Below are 18,643 nucleotides of genomic sequence, written 5' to 3'. Positions count from 1 at the left end.
TATCATGGAAAATTTTAAGCATATGTGAAAGTAGACCAAATAGTGTGATTAAACCCAATTATTTCCATCCCTCAGTTTCTGTAGTTACGGACTTTTGCTATTCTAATTTCATCACTTCCCCATTCTGTGCTCCTTTCCTGCTAAGATATCATACCATGAAGTCTGTAAATACTTTAGAATGTATCTCCTCTAGAAGAGCTTTTTAACAAAATAAACACAATACTACTATCATATTTAACTAATGTCTTCTAATAATCCATGTGAAAAGCTCGATTATCTCAAAATATGTTGTTTTATCATTTACTTTCATTCTTAAGGGTTATTGTTTTCAAGGAGCACAACTGTAGGTTGACAGTAATTTTCTCTCAGAATCTTGAATATTGTCTTTGCCTTCTGGCTTCACTTGTTGCTATTGAGAAATCTGCTGTAAAGTCTAATTATCATTTCATTGGGTGAAGGGTTCTTTTTAAATGTTTGCTTTTGAGATTCTTGTTGCCTTTAGTGTTCTGCAGTTTTACTGTCTTGTGTCTGGGTGTGGATTTATTGATCTCACTTGGGTATGTTGTGCTTTCTGGGGCAGGGGGTTATTTTTAACCATTCTGGGAAAATTGCAGCTATTATCTCTTCCTTTTAAGACTTTGAAAAAAGTAAGAACTGTATATTCGGAAACATAAAACATGTACATGTAAAACATGTAGACTTTAATTATATAAAAAACATCTTTGTAACCATTTCCCGGGTCTAAAATAGAATATTTCATTGAAGGTGAGTCAAAGAAGGTGAGCAAAGTCAAATCCCATGCTCTTGGATTGGAGGAATTAATATTGTTAAAATGGCCATACTACCCAAAGCAATCTACAGATTAATGTGATCCCTATCAAAAATACCCATGATGTTTTCCACAGAACTAGAACAAATCATCCTAAAATTTACATGCAGCCATAAAAGACTCAGAATTCCCAAAAGCAGGAGGCATTACCCTCCCAGACTTTGAACAATACTACAAAGCTACAGTAATCAAAACAGTGTGGTATTAGCACAAAAACAGACATGTGGATCAGTGGAACAGAATAGAGAGCCCAGAATAAACCACACACCTATGGTCAATTAGTCTTGGACAAAGGAGGCAAGAATTTACAATGGAAAAAGACAATCTCTTCAACAAGTTGTGTTGGAAAAGTTGGACAGCCACATGTAAATCAGTGAAGTTAGAACATACCTTCATACCATACACAAAAATAAATTCAAAATGGCCTAAAGACTTAAATATAAGGCATGACACCATAAAAATCCAAGAAGAAAACGTAGGCAAAACATTCTCTGACATAAATCGTACCAATGTTTTCTTAGGTCAGTCTCCCAAGGCAATAGAAACAAAAGCAAAAATAAACAAATGGGACCTAATCAAACTTACAAGCTTCTGTACAGCAAAAGACAACATAAACAAAATAAAAAGACAACCTACAGACTGGGAGAAAATGTTTGCAAATGATGCGACTGACAGGGCTTAATTTCCAAAATATAAAAACAGCTCACATATCTCAAAAACAACAACAACAAAACAACCCAATTGAAAAATGGGCACAAGACCTAAATAGACATTTTTCCAAAGAAGGCATACCCATGACCAACAGGCACATGAAAGGATCCTCAACATCGCTAATTATTAGAGAAATGCAAATCAGAACTACAACGAGGTACCACCTCACACTGGTCAGAATAGCCATCATTAAAAAGTCTATGAACAACAAGTGTTGGAGAGGATTTAGAGAAAGAGAATCCTCCTACACTGTTGGTAGTAATGTAAGTTGGTGCAGCCACTATGGAAAACAATAAGGAGGTTCCTCAAGAAACTAAAAATAGAGTTGCCTTATGGTCCAGCAGTCCCACTCCTGGGCATATATTTGGACAAAATTATAATTCAGAAAGATACATGCACCCCCTATGTTCACAACAGCACTATTTACAATAGCCAAGACATGGAAACAACCTAAATGTCCATCAACAGATGAATGGATAAAGAAGGTGTGGTACATATATATATACACAATGGAATATACTAAGCCATAACAAAGAATGAAATAATGCCATTTGCAGCAACATGGATGCAGCTAGAGGTTGTCATACTAAGTGAAGTAAGTCAGAAAGAGAAAGACATACCATATGATATCACTTGTATGTGGAATCTAAAATATGACACAAATGAGCCTATCTACAAAACAAATAGACTTGCAGACATAGAGAACAGCCTTGTGGTTGCTGAGGGAGAGGGGAGTGGGGGAGGGATGGATTGGGAGTTTGGGATTAGCAGATGCAAACGGTTACATATAGAATGGATAAACAACAAGGTCCTACTGTATAACACAGGGAACTATATTCAATATCCTGTGATAAACCATAATGGGAAAGAATATGAAAAAGAATGTATACATATGTATAACTGAATCACTTTGCTGAACAGCAGAAACTAACAACATTGTAAATCAACTATACTTGAATAAAAAAATAGAATATTTCAAGTACTTCAGAACACATACACCCCATCCCCCGCCAAGCATACACACGTCTTCCTGTTCACCTCTTCATAACCCTCTCCCTTTCAGCCAGAGGCAATCGCTGTCCTGACTTTTTATCACCTTATGTGCACCTCTAAAAGTTTTCTTTTATCTGTTGAAATTTGTATGAGCATGGTTATATTCTACTTCTTGCTTCCTTGTTCAGTACTGTATTTCTGGGATTCATCTTTGTTGTGTAGCTATAGTTCTTCATTTTTATACCATTGTTTCTTCAAATATGTTTCTTCTTTTCCTTTTCTCTCCTTCTGGTATTCCCATGATGTGTATGTTGACGTGCTTAATGGTGTTTTACATTTCTCTGAAGCTCTGTTCATTTTTCTTCATTTTTTCCCCTCTCTGTTCTTTGGATTGCTTAATCTCTATTGATCTATCTTCTCTTTCACCAATTCATTCTTCTGCCAGTCTACATGTACAGGCTTTGAGCCCCTCTAGTGACTTTTTAATTTCAGTCATTGTACTTCTAACTCCAGAATTTCCATTAAAAAAATAGCATCTATCTCTTTATTGAAATTCTCTATTTGATGTGACATTGTCATTATATATTACTTCTTTAATTATGGTTCCCTTTAGTTTTTTGAACATACTTAAAATGGCTCCTTTGAAGTCTTTGTCTGTTAAATCCAACATCTGGTGGCTCTCACAGGCAGTTTCTGTTGCCTGTTTTTTTCCTGGCGTACAGGTTATACTTTCTTGTTTCTTTGCACAGTTGTAATTTCTGGTTGGAAACTGGACATTTTATATAATATTATAGCAAGTCTGGGTACTAGTCTCCTCCTACCCTTCCCAGGGTTTGTTATTCTTATTTGCTTATTTGTTTAGTGACTAGGTGGATTAATTTAGTGAAGTCTGTTTCCCTCTTGCAGTGTTAAGCATCTGTTGGTGTCCCTGGGGTGTGCAGATTTGGGTATGTCCACATGCATCCTGGAATGATAGTGTTTTGGGCAGGGCCCTCTTCCACTGTCTCTTTCATTGACCACACCCAGATGTTAAACTCCGCAAATTGCCCTCTGACTGCTCAACAATGCCCTAGGACATAAATTGCTTCTCAGCCTGATTGAAAAAGAATATTGAGCTCACTTGAAGGCATAGTTCTTGAGGTCAGACCTTGAAATTTGTTCTGACCCCAGGAGGGTTCATACCAGCAGTTAAGAACCTGATTCTCCTTATTCTTTCCTGTAAAGTAGCTGGTTTACAGTTCAGCCTGTGTCTGACTCTCCTCCCAGTTGTCTTTCACTACAACCTTCATGATTTTGAGATTGTGCTTAGGTTTGGACTTCAGACACCATTACAAATGAAGCCAGTTTTTGGGGAAGAGATTCAGAGCTGTTTTAAGACCTGCTTTACCTTCATGTTAAAATCTCTGGCTAAGCTCTGGCATTGAGTAGGGGGGGCAGTGGTGCACTTTTTTCTCTGTGTGACACTCCCAGTTTAGTAACTGAGTGCTCATTCGAGGGGTATACAGTAACCTCAAGTCTCATCTTGCCTTTCCTGGTGCAGGACCTCAGCTTTATGAAGTAGGTGGTTGGAGGGCGGTCTGGGTCATAGTATTTTCAACATGCAGCAGCAGCATAGGTCTTCTTTCCCATGAGTGGCAGTTGGGTGGAAGAGGGGAGCCCCCATCTATCGGCTGCACTTGACATGGAACTTTAGCTTCAGCATCAGGTAGCTTTGGGCAGGATGAGAGTTGCTAATGTCCTGCCCCTCCTAGGAAGATGGCTCTCTGAGTGGTAACCCTGTGTTCTTGGCAGCGCCAGCCTGGAGTGAAGTTTGAGTCTCACTGAACTGAGAAGGGGGAGGGAAGGAGAGAGGGAACAGTTTTTAGTCAGATACCACATAGTATTGTTGTTTTTCCTGAGTTTTAGTAGATTTTCTTGAATACGCATTTCTTCATTTGCCTTACGCTCTTAGCATCATTTCTGGATAGTTTAAATGATTGGTTTTAAATAGTTTTCAGCAGTTTTGCTGGGGAATGAGCTCACGGAGCTCCTTACAGTGTCACGCTGGAAGTGGACCCCAGGGAGATCTTTTGAAAATATAAGTGAAATCCACGCCATTTCTCTCTCTAAAACTCTCCGGTCCTCTTCATGTATTTCGCAAAGAAAGCCAAAGCTATTCCAATGGCCGATGATGAACCCTTGCCAGTTCCTGGACCTTCACATCGCTCTGACCTTATCTCAAATTGTTCTTCCCCTCGCTTATTCTACTCTAGCCACTCTGAATTTGCTGTTCTTCAAGCATTTCAGGCAGTTTCCCTTCTTGGGGTCTCTCTACTGATTTTTTCCTTGCCTGGTCTGTTCTCAGTGTATGCATGGCTTACTCAGTTTCCTCTGTTAAATGTTACCTTTTCAATGAAATCTACTCCAACTGGCCCATTTAAATTGTAGCCTGACTCTGGTACCTTCTCTCACCTTTTATCATACTTAATTTACTGACTTATTATGATTTTTGTTTAGATTTTGAATTAGAACAGGAAACAAAGGTAGAAATATTTGCCTGTTAGGGTCACTAAAGTATCCCAAAAACCTAGACTAGAATTTGAAACAAGGGCTTAATAGCTATTTATTGAATCACTGAGTGAATGAAGGTAAAAACGAACTTTTAGATGGCAAAAACCTTCAGTGGTCAGCCATCTAAGTTTTCTAATAAAGTTAAAACTTTTTACCTAGAGAGAATAATAAGTAATGTTATTGGTATACTGGGTACAATTAGAATAACCAGTTAACTTTCTTGATTAGAGAGCCTAAATGTACTTCTTTTTTTTTTAAACTCTCTCCCCCTTTAAAAGACTAATCATTGTTAAGTTCTGCCTACTATGCTTTTCATAATAGAGATCTTTACCAAATTGGCTTGAATTAGATATTTTTACTTGAACCATTTTAAATGTGTTTGAAAACATTTTTATTTAAAGGAAAGTTGTCACAAGCCTTTTTTCTTTAAAATTGATTTTTCACAAAATGATCATCTTCAATTTTTTTATACATTTATATTTTCATAGTGTTAGGTTTTTGAAAATATATTTGTATGCAGCAGTTGCGTTTCTTTATGGCTTTGATTTAAATGGTTTGTCATCTTTGTTGTCTTTGTACAGCTGATAAATCGGTGGATTTTGTTGAACAACTCTCCCAAATCAACATCACATTGCTCTAACTATGCAAATGAATACTACATGCAAATTAGAAATTACTTTTTTTAGTAGTGTTACATCATAAGAAAATAGAAAAGCCTTTGCCTTTTCAGTGAGGTGTTCACAGAAGTCTATTACTATGTCTAATGTGCATTTGCTACATGTAGACTTGTAAAGATTAGCACAGTTTTGTTCAGTGACTCTTACAATATGTGCTTACACATTTATGGATGAATGAATAGGTACTTCCCTTTCCTTCACTCCCTTCCTTCCTCCATCCCTTCTTTCTTGTTTTCCTTCCATTTGACACATGTTTGTTAAGTGTTTGCTCTCTGCCAGAACTCTTCTAGGATTTTTGGATACGCTAACAAGTGAAACAGTCTCTGTCCTCATGGAGGTTGCTTTCTATTGGAAAAACATTGTTTGTCTCCTTCCACCCGTATCTACCCCTTCTCCTGAAAAAGATACTTACGGGACATGATATATTATGTGAGATGACTTGTATGCTGATTTTTATTTACATCTTAAGAATATAAAGTACAGGGAATTCCCTGGCGGTCCAGCGGTTAGGACTTGGTGCTTTCACTGCCAGGGGCCGGGTTCAGTTCCTGGCTGGGGAACTAAGATCCCACAAGCCACGCAGTGGTCAAAAAAAAAAAAAGAATATAAAGTACAAATAAGTTACTAAATAAAGAACAAATTGGTGGGGAGGTAGAAAGCAGCCCCACATAATCGATTTTTTTGTATAACTGCAGCTTAACCTTTTATGAGAGAGGCTTTAAATTCTTAGGTAGATTTTTTTTCTCTGAGAAAATGTCTAAATGAGATGTTTATTTCTATGAGAAAATGAATAAGCTTTCCTGCCTTCCTAACTTGGGTATATAGGCAGTCTTAAGTTCCATTGTAAATGTACATTCATGGTATATGTATACTGGTATTTTGGTATTTAATTTAAACAGGCGAAGAGGTGTTGGTGCTGATATTTAGTCAGTTGACTTACCTTGCTCTTTCACTTGCAAACTGTTCATAGCTACTGTTCAATCTGTTTTTGCCTTTGTGTAGTTTATATGAGTAACATGCTTTGTGAAGTATATGCCTAATACAGAAACAGTGAACAACCTGGAGCATTGTTTCCTACTTTTGAAGAGTGTTGTCAGTCAAAACTGACATATAACAAATAATTCATTCCTCCTTTTATTTATTATTCATTCATCAAATACGTGAGTGCTTACTATTTACCCCCAGTCATGTTGTAGCTGCCTGGTATATCATCGTAAATGTGATGCACCAGTTAACTTCTTTCCTGGAGCTTCCATTCTATTGAGAATGGACTGATTGTTAAAGAAACAAGAATTTCTAGTTATAAAACATTGGCTAAGTAAAATATAAGCTGTGTGGTGTTGTATGTAAATTTATTATAGGTTTTTAAAAAATGTTACTTTATAGTTATATGTATATATTGAATTTATGGTTTTTATGGAAACTTAAGATGCTTTTCTAGTTACCATTCGAAGTGTGTGTGTGTATATTTCATATCTATAAATAGCTTTTCTCTTATGTGTAATTATAGTGTACATATAATTTGGGGTGTATAATGTATTCAGGAATGTAATTTCTATGTAACTATTCAGTGGAATTGCATCATACACACATTTAACTTATCACAAATTCACTGCCACATTGGCAGAAAATTAAAGGATTAATTAAATAAAGCAACCAAATACTTAAGTTTTTTCGAAAGTGCTGTTTATTACATATTTCATTTAAGTGTGTATAGTTATATTTTCATTTTTAATTTTGTAAAATATTTGTAACGTAAAACTTGTCATTTTAAGTATTTTTAAGCGTACAATTCAGTGGCATTAAGTACATTCACAGTGTTGCGTAACCATCACCACTTTCTATTTCTAAAATCCTTTTATCATCCCAAATGGAAACTCTGTACTTACTAAACAAAAACTTCCCATTCTCCCTCCCCCTCCCAGCCTCTGTTCTGCTTTCTGTGTCAATGAATTGCCTATTCTAGTTACCTCGTATCAGTGGAATCATACAGTTTTTGTGTTTTGTGACTGGCTTATTTTGCTTAACATAATGTTTTTAAGGTTCATCCACATTGTACCATGTATCAGAATTTCATTCTTTTTCTGGCTGAATAACATTTCATTGTATGTATACACTACCTTTTGTTTATCCATTCATCTGTTGATGGACACGTGGGTTGTATTGTGAATAATTCTGCTATGAATATTTGTGTACAAGTATCTGTTCAAATCCTTCCTTTCAGTTCTTTTGGTATATCCCCAAAAGTGGAATTGCTGGATCAGATGCTAATTCCATGTTTAACTTTTTTTTTTTTTTTTTTTTGCGGTACGCGGGCCTCTCACTGTTGTGGCCTCTCCCAGCACAGGCTCCGGACGCGCAGGCTCAGCGGCCATGGCTCACTGGCCCAGCCGCTCCGCGGCGTGTGGGATCTTCCCGGACCGGGGCACGAACCCGTGTCCCCTGCATCGGCAGGCAGACTCTCAACCACTGCACCACCAGGGAAGCCCCCATGTTTAACTTTTTGAGGAACCACCAAACTGTTTTCCATAGCAGCTGCAGTTCTTGACATTTTATAGTGGTTTTTTTCTTTTCTTTTAATTTTTATTGGAGTTTAGTTGATTTACAATGTGTCAGTTTCAGGTGTATAGCAAAGTGAATCTGTTATACATATACATATACCCATTCTTTTTTAGATGCTTTTCCCATATAGGCCATTACAGAGTAATGAGTAGAGTTTCCTATGCTATACAGTAGTGGCCCAATGTTTTTTTTTTTTTTTTTTAACATCTTTATTGGAGTATAATTGCTTTACAATGTTGTGTTAGCTTCTGCTGTATAACAAAGTGAATCAGCTATATGTATACATATATCCCCATATCTCCTGCCTCTTGAGGCTCCCTCCCACCCTCCCTATCCCACTATAGTGTATTTTATACAAATCTTTTAAACAGAGTCCTAAGTACAAAACCATGTATACAGCACTTTATGAGTGATAAGGAACTTTTGAGCATGATTTTGAGTGTATGATTTTTATTTTGTACACTTACTACATGGGAGGTTTTTGGTGATGCAGGAGCATTTTTATGTATGTCGGAATTTGTACTGTGTTGTCTGTTTACAATAGCCAGGACATGGAACCAACCTAAATGTCCATCCACAGATGAATGGATAAAGAAGATGTGGCACATATATACAGTGGAATATTACTCAGCCATAAAAAGAAATGAAATTGAGTTATTTGTAGTGAGGTGGATGGACCTAGAGTCTGTCATACAGAATGAAGTAAGTCAGAAAGAGAAAAACAAATACCGTATGCTAACGCATATATATGGAATCTTTAAAAAAAAAAAGGTACTGATGAACCTAGTTGCAGGGCAGGAATAAAGAGGTAGACATAGAGAATGGACTTGAGGACACGGGGTGGGAGGGGGAAGCTGGGGCGAAGTGAGAGTAGCATCGACATACATACACTACTGAATGTAAAATAGTTGGATGGTGGGAAGCAGCAGCATAGCACAGGGAGATCGGCTAGGTGCTTTGCGATGACCTAGAGGGGTGGGATAGGGAGGATGGGAGAGAGGCTCAAGAGGGAGGGGATATGGGGACATGTGTATGCATATGGCTGATACGCTTTGTTGTGCAACAGAAACTAACACAGTATTGTGAAGCAATTATACTCCAATAAAGATCTATTAAAAAAAAAATGACCGCTTAGAGTTGAGCCCAAGAAAAGTCTGCCCCAACCAACACATGCTTGCTACCCTGCTCTGTCTCTGGCTCACTCTTAACCTGAAGTGGAGGATTGCCCTTCCCCCAGCTCATTGTGATCCCCCCACGCACCCCCATTTCTGAGATTTGTAAGTAATAAATCTTGTTACTTAAAAAAAAAAAAGAATGTATACTGTGTTGTGTTATTAGTTGCAGGTGATATAGAGAACAAGAACTTAGATAATGAAGTAGAGATTTCCTGTAGAATTTAAATTTTTGAAAAAGTAATGTCACTTTTACTTTCAGGACATTTGCACTATATACCGAAGAATATGCGACTGAGCCTTCAGTAATCATAACTTCTGTCTTACCATATTGGAAAGGACATGGGCTTTGAAATTGGCAGTCTTACTTTTGCATTGTCTTTAACACCCCTCATTTTATTTATTTGTTTGTTTGTTTTTGAATTTTTATTGGAGTATAGTTGATTTAGTGTTGTGTTTCTGCTGTACAGCAAAGTGAATCAGTTACTCAGTTATACATATACATATATCCACTCTTTTTTAGATTCTTTTCCCATATAGGTCATTACAGAGTATTGAGTAGAGTTCCCTGTGCTATACAGTAGGTCCTTATTAGTTATCTATTTTATACATAGTAGTGTGTATATGTCAATTCCAATCTCCCAATTTATCCCTCTCCCCCTTTTCCCCCTGGTAACCATAAGATTAAACCCCTCATTTTATATATGAGGAAACTGATAGTGGCAAAACTGGGTCTGCAGACCAGGATTCCTGAATTGTTTATAAATACATATACCATTTTTTTCTTTTTAAAAAACTTATATTTTGAAATAATTATAGGTTCATAAGAAGATATTTCATTTTATTTTTCTTCTAATTATTAACAAAAGTCAGATTGAATTTTCCTAAAAGAGATGAAAATAATTTCTTTTTTTAAGTTTGGCCATTTGAATTGCAAAAATGTTTGTTGTAGCCATACAGATAATACAGATTTTCAAAATAAAATTAGTATCTCCATTTTGTCTTTTGTGATATGGGTAACGTTTTGGTGTATAACCTTCAATGTGCTTTATTTTCTTCGAGAAACAAATCAAATATATACACATAGAGTTTTTATATTTACGTGGAAGTAATTATATATTTACGTTAGTCTCCAGTTTACTTTTACAAATTAAAAAATCCTATATAATAGACATCTTCTGATTCAAAACACATCAACCTTATGGCTATATCATTATTTACTTAATGATTTGCCAACTGATGGATAGTTAACATTGTTTGCAGTTTTCTACTCTTATGAACAATGCTGCAAAACATATAGCAAAGTACTTGGTGCACATGTGTGAGTATTTATGTAGGATAAAGTCTAAGGTGCTTTAAGGGAGTGGTTAAAAGCACAGATGTGGGGCTAATTCCTGGACTGAATCCAGGCCGCACCACTTAATAGCTGTGCAATTTAAGGCAAGGTACTCTTTGTGCTCCCATTTCGCTTTGTAAAGAGGAACTTAGATCAGTTGATAATCTCCACTTTGCTGGGAGACTAACTTAGGCTGGTGGGGGAAAAATGCTACCTCACTGTTTACTAAAGAGGTTGATCATCTTTTCATATGTTGTAATCATTTGTAATTCTTTTGTGAACTACTCATCATATTCTGTTCTCATTTTTTCTTTTGACTTGTTTGCTTTTTAAAAATTGCTTGTAAGATTTCTTTATATATTCTGGATAGTGACTCTTGTATACAGTGAATATATACTTTACTCTGTTGCTTGCTTTACTCTGTTGCTTTAATTTGTCTGTTTTTTTCTTTTCACATTGCTAAGTTGATCATATCTATCTTTTATGAATTTCTGTTTCTGCTTAGGAAGACTTTCTGTATCCCAAGATTTTTTTAAATTCTATTTTCTTCTAACACTTTAATAGTTTATTTCAATGTATAGCTCTTTAGACAGATCATATGGGATTTATTTTGATTGCAGTGTGAGATAGCTATATACTGTTTCTTTCTTAAAATGGATAGACCAGGATCCTGTTACTGCTTTTAAATTGGGTCCATCCTTGCCATGTTGATTTGTTATGTCCCCCACACCTTTTAAAAATAAATTTATTTATTTATTTTTGGCTGCATTGTGTCTTCGTTGCTGTGCATGGGCTTTCTCCAGTTGTGATGATCAGGGGCTACTCTTCATTGCGGTGCATGGGCTTCTCATTGCGGTGGCTTCTCTTGTTGCAGAGCACAGGCTCTAGGCGCATGGGCTTCAGTAGTTGTGGCTCACGGGCTCTAGAGCGCAGGCTCAGTAGCTGTGGCACACGGGCTCGGTTGCTCTGCAGCATGTAGGATCTTCTCAGACCAGGGCTCGAACCCATGTCCTCTGCATTGGCAGGTGGATTCTCAACTACTGCACCACCAGGGAAGCCGTTGTTATGTCCCTTTTATCAAATATTAAAATCTCATTAATTCGTCGTTCTGTTTATAGATTCTCTATTTAGTTTCTTTGATCCTTTGTCTGTTTTTGTACCAATATCAAATTATTTGTTACTGTAGCTTTGTAGTACAGTTCAGTATCTGATAGTGCAGATCCCCACATTTCTTCCACAAAAGTTTCAAAGCACGTCTCATGCATTTACTCTTTCATGTAAACTTTAGAATTAGTTTGTCAAATTATGTAAACAAAATATCTGTTATTTTGACATAGCGTTTTAATTTAATGGTGACTTTAGCCTGAAAATTTTCAATTCTCCATAATCTAAAAAGATAAATTATTTAATTTTTAAAAAAACTTTGAGGCATGGAGGTCAATTTGTTCTCTTCCCCCTTTCTGTAGGCTTTTTGTAGCATTTCTATAATAAAAAGGAATATTTTAATTTTATTTAATACATGTGTATTTTCCCTGAAGTGAATTTTTCATTGGCATATTAATACATATTTAATTGTAAACAATTAGGTTCTATGGCATATTTTTTTCAGGTCTTATGTTTTCTGTGGTAATGGTTTGATATTAACATGTAATTACAGGTAACTGAAACTGCTCTTCTTCATTAGTTTTATTTTGTAAATTAGGAGACATTTTAGACTACTATAATACTCTTTTAGTTATGTGGCAGTATTACTACTAGCTTTTAGGTGAAAGATAAGACAGTTCAGAGTATGTTTTAAGGTGAAAGATAAGACAGTTTAAGTTTAGAGTATGTTTTAAGGTGAAGATGTTTCTGTATAGTATTTATTCCCCTAAAATATACTGTGATTAGTACTGGTTAGTATTAAATGTTTTAGCTAAAAAAAGGAAGTTCTTTTCTGTTTCTGTTGAATCAAAAAATTTAACAACCTCACGCCTTTTATCTTGACATGAAGAATATACAGAATTCCATCTTCTGAGATAGCAAAAATTGACCTGATTAACATTTTTCAAATTTTTTATGAAATTTGGTTCTTGATCATTGAATATGCCATTTTTTTCAGTAGTAAGCAGTATATTTTGTTTTTTCTTATGCAGGTCTTCGAAGTTCTACAGTTTAGTTCCTAGCGCTGAACCTCCTTCTCCCTTAAATTATTATAAACTTTTGCTGCTGTTTAATAAACGTGAAGATGTCTCGCAGTCCTGATGTGAAGGAAGACCCTGTGGAATGTCCTCTTTGCATGGAGCCCTTGGAGATAGATGATATCAACTTTTTCCCTTGCACCTGTGGCTACCAGATTTGCCGATTTTGTTGGCATCGAATTCGCACTGATGAAAATGGGCTTTGTCCTGCATGCAGAAAGGTAAATACTCCAAAATAACTTTGTGTTTAGTTTTTTTCCCCATGCCTATGAGTAAGTAGATTTAAAAGAATCTACAAACCTCAGATGAGATAATGTGTAGCATTGTATTTTTAAGATTTAATGAAGTGGAAAGAACACGGCCCTGAGAGTCAGTCTCGGCTTTATTGTTAACTAAGTATATGACCTTGGTGAAGTCACATAACCTCTCTGGTTGGCCTTAGTTTTCTTATCTGAGGAGATTGACAAGATTGGTGGTGCTGGCTGTTTAATAGGATTAGGAGTAGAGAGAGGCAGTAGATTTAGATAGGATGGTGTGAAATTGGAAAAACACAATCAGTATTACATCTGAGGGGAAATTTGCTTTAGTTTTCTAGTACAAAAGAGTAGAGAAGTTTTGATGTTTACTAAAAAAGATCATGAGTTAAAATGAAAAGAGAAATACTGGTTTAGAAGGTAATACTTACTCATTTGTTGGTCCTTATGACAATCCTAGGCTGATGGTGCTATCCCTATTGTATGCTTAAGGAAACTAGGCCTTTTAAGTAACTTATCAAAGGCATCAACTAATGGGTAGTAGGTTTGGGGGTCAAATGCAAGTTCTTTGAATCCTTTCTAAATCTAAAATATCTATGATTTTTAAAATAGTATTCTGGGTTTTGTTGTTTTTATAAGCAGATACAGCAGTTACAGTGTAGTAAGTGACCTATTAGGGTGAGTAGGATTGCTGCATCTCTGTTTTGAAGGACTTTGTTACCACCTTAAGGATTAATGCAAATAGCTGTTTTTTGCCTTATCCTTAATGTCTGTTTGTATGATTTAAACTTTCTTTTGTTTACCCATTCAAAGAGCTCTTGGTTCATTATTACCACATTTTGAGAATTGGAAATGTGTTTTAGATACCTAGATTAGTAAAAAAAAATAATATCTCAGAAGGCAATGCATTGTCCAGTTGTTTTTTTTTTTTAAATCTAGTGGGCAGTTAACGTATATTATATGAATGAAAAAAGATGAGCTCTACTTAAATGTTAATTAGTGTAGTTTATATATATATATATATAAGTTAGATAACAGTAGGTGTTTATAATGTATATATATATCTTTTTATATAGTTCATATACTTTAAGAATGTGAATGGAAAGGTAAATGAACATGATAACATTTTAATAGCTTTTTAAATTTGTGTTAATGAATTTTAAAACATTCAGTTGTATTTTAAAAATCAGTTCCCCATCATTCCATTAGAGGACAATTGTATTGAACTATTATGTTGAAAGTGGTGACTTTCAGGATAACCTAAGACTATTTGAGGAAATGGCAAAGAAATTCATTTCAGTTTTAAGGGATTACCTAGAATCACCTCAAATCCTTAGAAAGTGGAGCAAAAAATAGAAAAAAAAATTAAGATTAAAAACTAAATAGAGTAACTTCAGCAAAGCTGGTTGTTAGTAAAAGGGTTCCTTTCTGGGAGGACTAGTGTGAGGAATCTGGAGGGCAGAAGGCCATTGGGATCAATTTAAAGAAAAAGTGTTAACTCAAAACATATTCAGGAGAAGACTGCTGAAAAAAGGTAATAATAGTGGTGCTTCAAGATCCTAGGAAAACTGTCAGTGTGGTTGGTTGAGTACAGAGGCATTGGAGCAACAGTCCAATTTTATGCCAGGTAGCAGATACAGATGCCCTCTAGTTGGAACACTGATTATAAATTTAGGTCAGAGCCTTAAAGGGGATAGAAATACCCTGGAGGAACTAGGACCTCCTATGCTCAGAAGATGAACTATTAACATACCCCTTTGAGCTGTTTTTCCTCTCTGTGGTCACAAAAAAACATCCTGCAGCAAACAGAAATAGCATTTTATAGACTGGTGGACAGTGCTTACATGTGCAACAACCAAGAATCAATAGGTATTTCAGGAAAGCCAACATTATGGAAGGGAAGCACAAAAATCAGTATATAGAAGAATCTAACATAAGTAAGCAAACAGAAAGAAACTTTTCAAGTGTCATTGGTACCTCTCAAAGAGGTAAGAGAGAATGACATATTCATGTAGAAGGAACATTTTTTTTTTAAAAAAAAGAGATCTTCAAAATAAACAATCTTACAGATAGGTTGAAGAAAAGAATGAACACAGTTCAAGAGCAAATTAGCAAGTTGGAAGATTGTGCTGAGTATTTTTTTGTGGGATATAGTGCAGAAAGATTAAAAATAGAAAGCATGAAAGAAAAGTTAAGCAATGTAAAAGAGAGATCTACTGGTTCTAATCTCTGCTAAGAGAAGTTTTAGAAGCAGTGAGCTAAGAATGGATCGGAAGAAATAATGAAAGAACTAATAGAAGAAAATTACTCACTATGAAAAGCAGATGTCCTCAGATTAGAAGGGTTCTGTAAGTATGAAGCAAGATGACTGAAAAATATCAACATCTATTTACATAATTGGGAGATTTTAGAGTATCTTGAATAAAGACAAAGTTCTGAAAGTCCATGAGAGAAAAATACATAGATTACAAAGGAACAAGAATAAAACGGATGCCAGTGTTTTTGTTTTACAACCATAGAAAAGAGAACACAAATGAAAAATTTGTTTTTCCAAATTTTTGAGTGAAAATAAGTTTTAATGAAGAATTCTCAATTTCATTCAGATTTGAAAGCATAATAAAACATTTTACAGACATGCAAAGATTAATCAGATTTAATATCCACTATACAATACAAGGAGAAGAGTTGAGGATGACTGCAAGATTTTGAACTGAGCAACTAGAAGTAGAGAATGGCCATTAACTGACATGGGGAAGACTGCATCTTCTAGGAATAGGGTTTTTGAGAAGATCAGGAACTCGGTTTTAAACATGTTAAGTTTGAGATTCCTATTAGAGAGGAGATATTGACTAGACAGGTGAATATTCAAGTTTGGTTTGGGCATGGAGATATAAATTTGGGAGTTAATCAATATATAGAATTTTTTTTTTTTTTGCGGTACGCGGGCCTCTCACTGTTGTGGCCTCTCCCGCTGCGGAGCACAGGCTCCGGATGCACAGGCTCAGCGGCCATGGCTCACGGGCCCAGCCGCTCCGCAGCATGTGGGATCTTCCCGGACCGGGGCACGAACCCGTGTCCCCTGCATCGGCAGGCAGACTCTCAACCACTGCACCACCAGGGAAGCCCAGAATATTTTTATAAATTAATGACACTGGATGAAATCACAGAGAGGGTCAGTGGAAAAAATGAGAGATTGTCTAAGGATGAACACCAAGGCTCTCCAACATTTATAGAAGGAAAAGAAAAAAAAATCCAGATTAAAGAAATATGAGACAGCCTCCTTTTGGGTCTCCAAGTTAGAATCTTTAGCTGAGGCACTTATTGTTAATAGTCAGACCAGGAGTTTTTTTTGTTTTTGTCTTTGTTTTTTAATTTCTTGTTGGCTTAATATCCACTTAATATCCACAACTCTTAGAACCTCTCCTTAGTTTCTTAACTACCAGACTTTGCTCATACCTGTCTCATGGCATGAGTCACGGAAGGCAGACAGTGCAGGACACACAAAGTCTTGGAATCTGGCTTAGCTTTGCTAGAGAGTGCTGAACACACATAATTATGAAGCTGCCCATCTCAGTCAGGGACCAGCAAATCTTTACATCTCTGGAGCCCAGCCTCAGTGGTTGTGTTAACACAGAAGGAAACCACAAGTGTTTCTGGAGAGGACCATGAAGCTACAATTTAGATACAGCCCAACCCTGCAGGGAGAAGCCTGTAGAAGGTGTTCTGTGAGATGTCAAATTGAGATGATTTAAATAAACTTGGAGATGCAGGTGGCGCTAGTTGAAGCCAGCTCCTTATTTTGGCTCACAAGATGAAACCTGTCTGTTTGCAGAAAGGGCCTCTTTTGTTTTAATAGCTTTGAAAAGCAGAGAGAGAGGCAGGTTTTAAAAACATATGAAGTTGGGCTTCCCTGGTGACGCAGTGGTTGAGAGTCCGCCTGCTGATGCAGGGGACACGGGTTCGTGCCCCGGTCCGGGAAGATCCCACATGCCGCGGAGCGGCTGGGCCCGTGAGCCATGGCCGCTGAGCCTGCGCGTCCGGAGCCTGTGCTCCACAACAGGAGAGGCCACAACAGTGGGAGGCCCGCGTACTGCAAAAAAAAAACCAAAAAAATAACCATATGAAGTTGAATGTTTCTCTTTGGTCCTAGTGGCTGAGCCTAGTGGGGTCAAAAGGACCTTAGTGCTTGCCTAAACAGGTGCAGGTCATTCCTTAGACTGCCTTTGCATGTCCTTTTAGTACAGCATGTCTGAGAAAAATATCTGGTGGAAACAGCAGATGTGGGAACATGGGTGGTTTACTGATGTAGCACCATACAACATTGGCTCACATGGAAATTAGAGACTGGCCAAGGAAATGAAAACTTCAACAAGGGTATTATTTTTACCTCAGAAATAATAGAAGATATTGAATCCATGAAACAAGAACAGTATGGTATAAAAAATTCAGTGAATAAGAAACAGTTATTGAAAATTAAAATATGATAGCAGAAATAACTCAAGCAAAGAGTTAGAAGATGAAGTTGAGATGATCTTTTAACAAGTAGTGCAAAAAGGCAAAGGAGAATGTTTGAGAGAAGAGATAACTTTTATTTGAGGATCAGTCCAGGAGGTCACATAACAAATAAGTTAGTATTCTTGAAAGAGATCACAATGATACAGAGGAAAATTGTCTTCAATAATATATGATTGAAGAATATTCCCAGAACCAAAGGACACATTTTCAGATTAAAAAGGCACCGAAGAATACAAAAACATTAATTCAAAAAGATATATGCACTGTTATGTTCCTTGTGATATTATTTACAGTAACAAGATATGAAAACAACCTAAGTGTCCATCAATGGATGAATTGATAAAGAAGATGTGTATTCCACACACTGGAATACTACTCAGCCATCAAAAAGGTGGAATCTTGCCATTTGTGACAGCATGGATGGACCTTGAAGGGTCCATGCTAAGTGAAATAAGTCAGATGGAGAAAGACAAATACTGTATGATTTCACTCATATGTGGAATATACAAACAAAACAAAATAAATGAACAAACCAAATAAAAACAAACACATAGATACAGAGAACAGAGTAGTGGTTACCAGAGGGGAAGGGGCAGGGGGTGGAAGGTGAAATAGATAAAGGACATCAACTGTTTGGTGACAGATAGAAACTAAATCTTTGGTGGTGAGCATGCTGTAGGGCACCCAGAAGTAGAAATATAATGTTGTACACATGAAACTTACAGAAGGTTATAAACCAGTGTTACCTCAAAAACAAAAAACAAAAACAAAAAACAAACCACCAAAAAAGCAAAAATGCCCATCAAGTGCCAGGCACAAACTTTTATTTTTAAGTATCAAAACACCAAAGAGAAAGAACTTCTA

General features: G+C 36.4%; 1 protein-coding gene across 7 annotated transcripts in view; it reads left to right on the top strand.

Moving 5' to 3' along the window:
* Positions 1 to 18,643, top strand: part of CNOT4 (CCR4-NOT transcription complex subunit 4) — a 142,212-nt gene that overhangs the window by 50,027 nt on the left and 73,542 nt on the right. For all 7 annotated transcript variants that reach the window (XM_060108367.1, XM_060108365.1, XM_060108366.1 and 4 more), the window contains one exon: positions 12,966 to 13,231. In XM_060108367.1, the coding sequence (XP_059964350.1) occupies positions 13,058 to 13,231 (174 nt within the window). In that variant the 5' untranslated portion in view covers positions 12,966 to 13,057. The remainder of the gene's footprint in view (positions 1 to 12,965; positions 13,232 to 18,643) is intronic.

This window comes from Mesoplodon densirostris, chromosome 9 (genome assembly GCF_025265405.1).
Source record: "Mesoplodon densirostris isolate mMesDen1 chromosome 9, mMesDen1 primary haplotype, whole genome shotgun sequence".
NCBI lineage: Eukaryota > Metazoa > Chordata > Mammalia > Artiodactyla > Ziphiidae > Mesoplodon > Mesoplodon densirostris.
The sequence above is the reverse complement of the archived record's forward strand: the minus strand, read 5'-3'. Positions and strand labels throughout refer to the sequence as shown.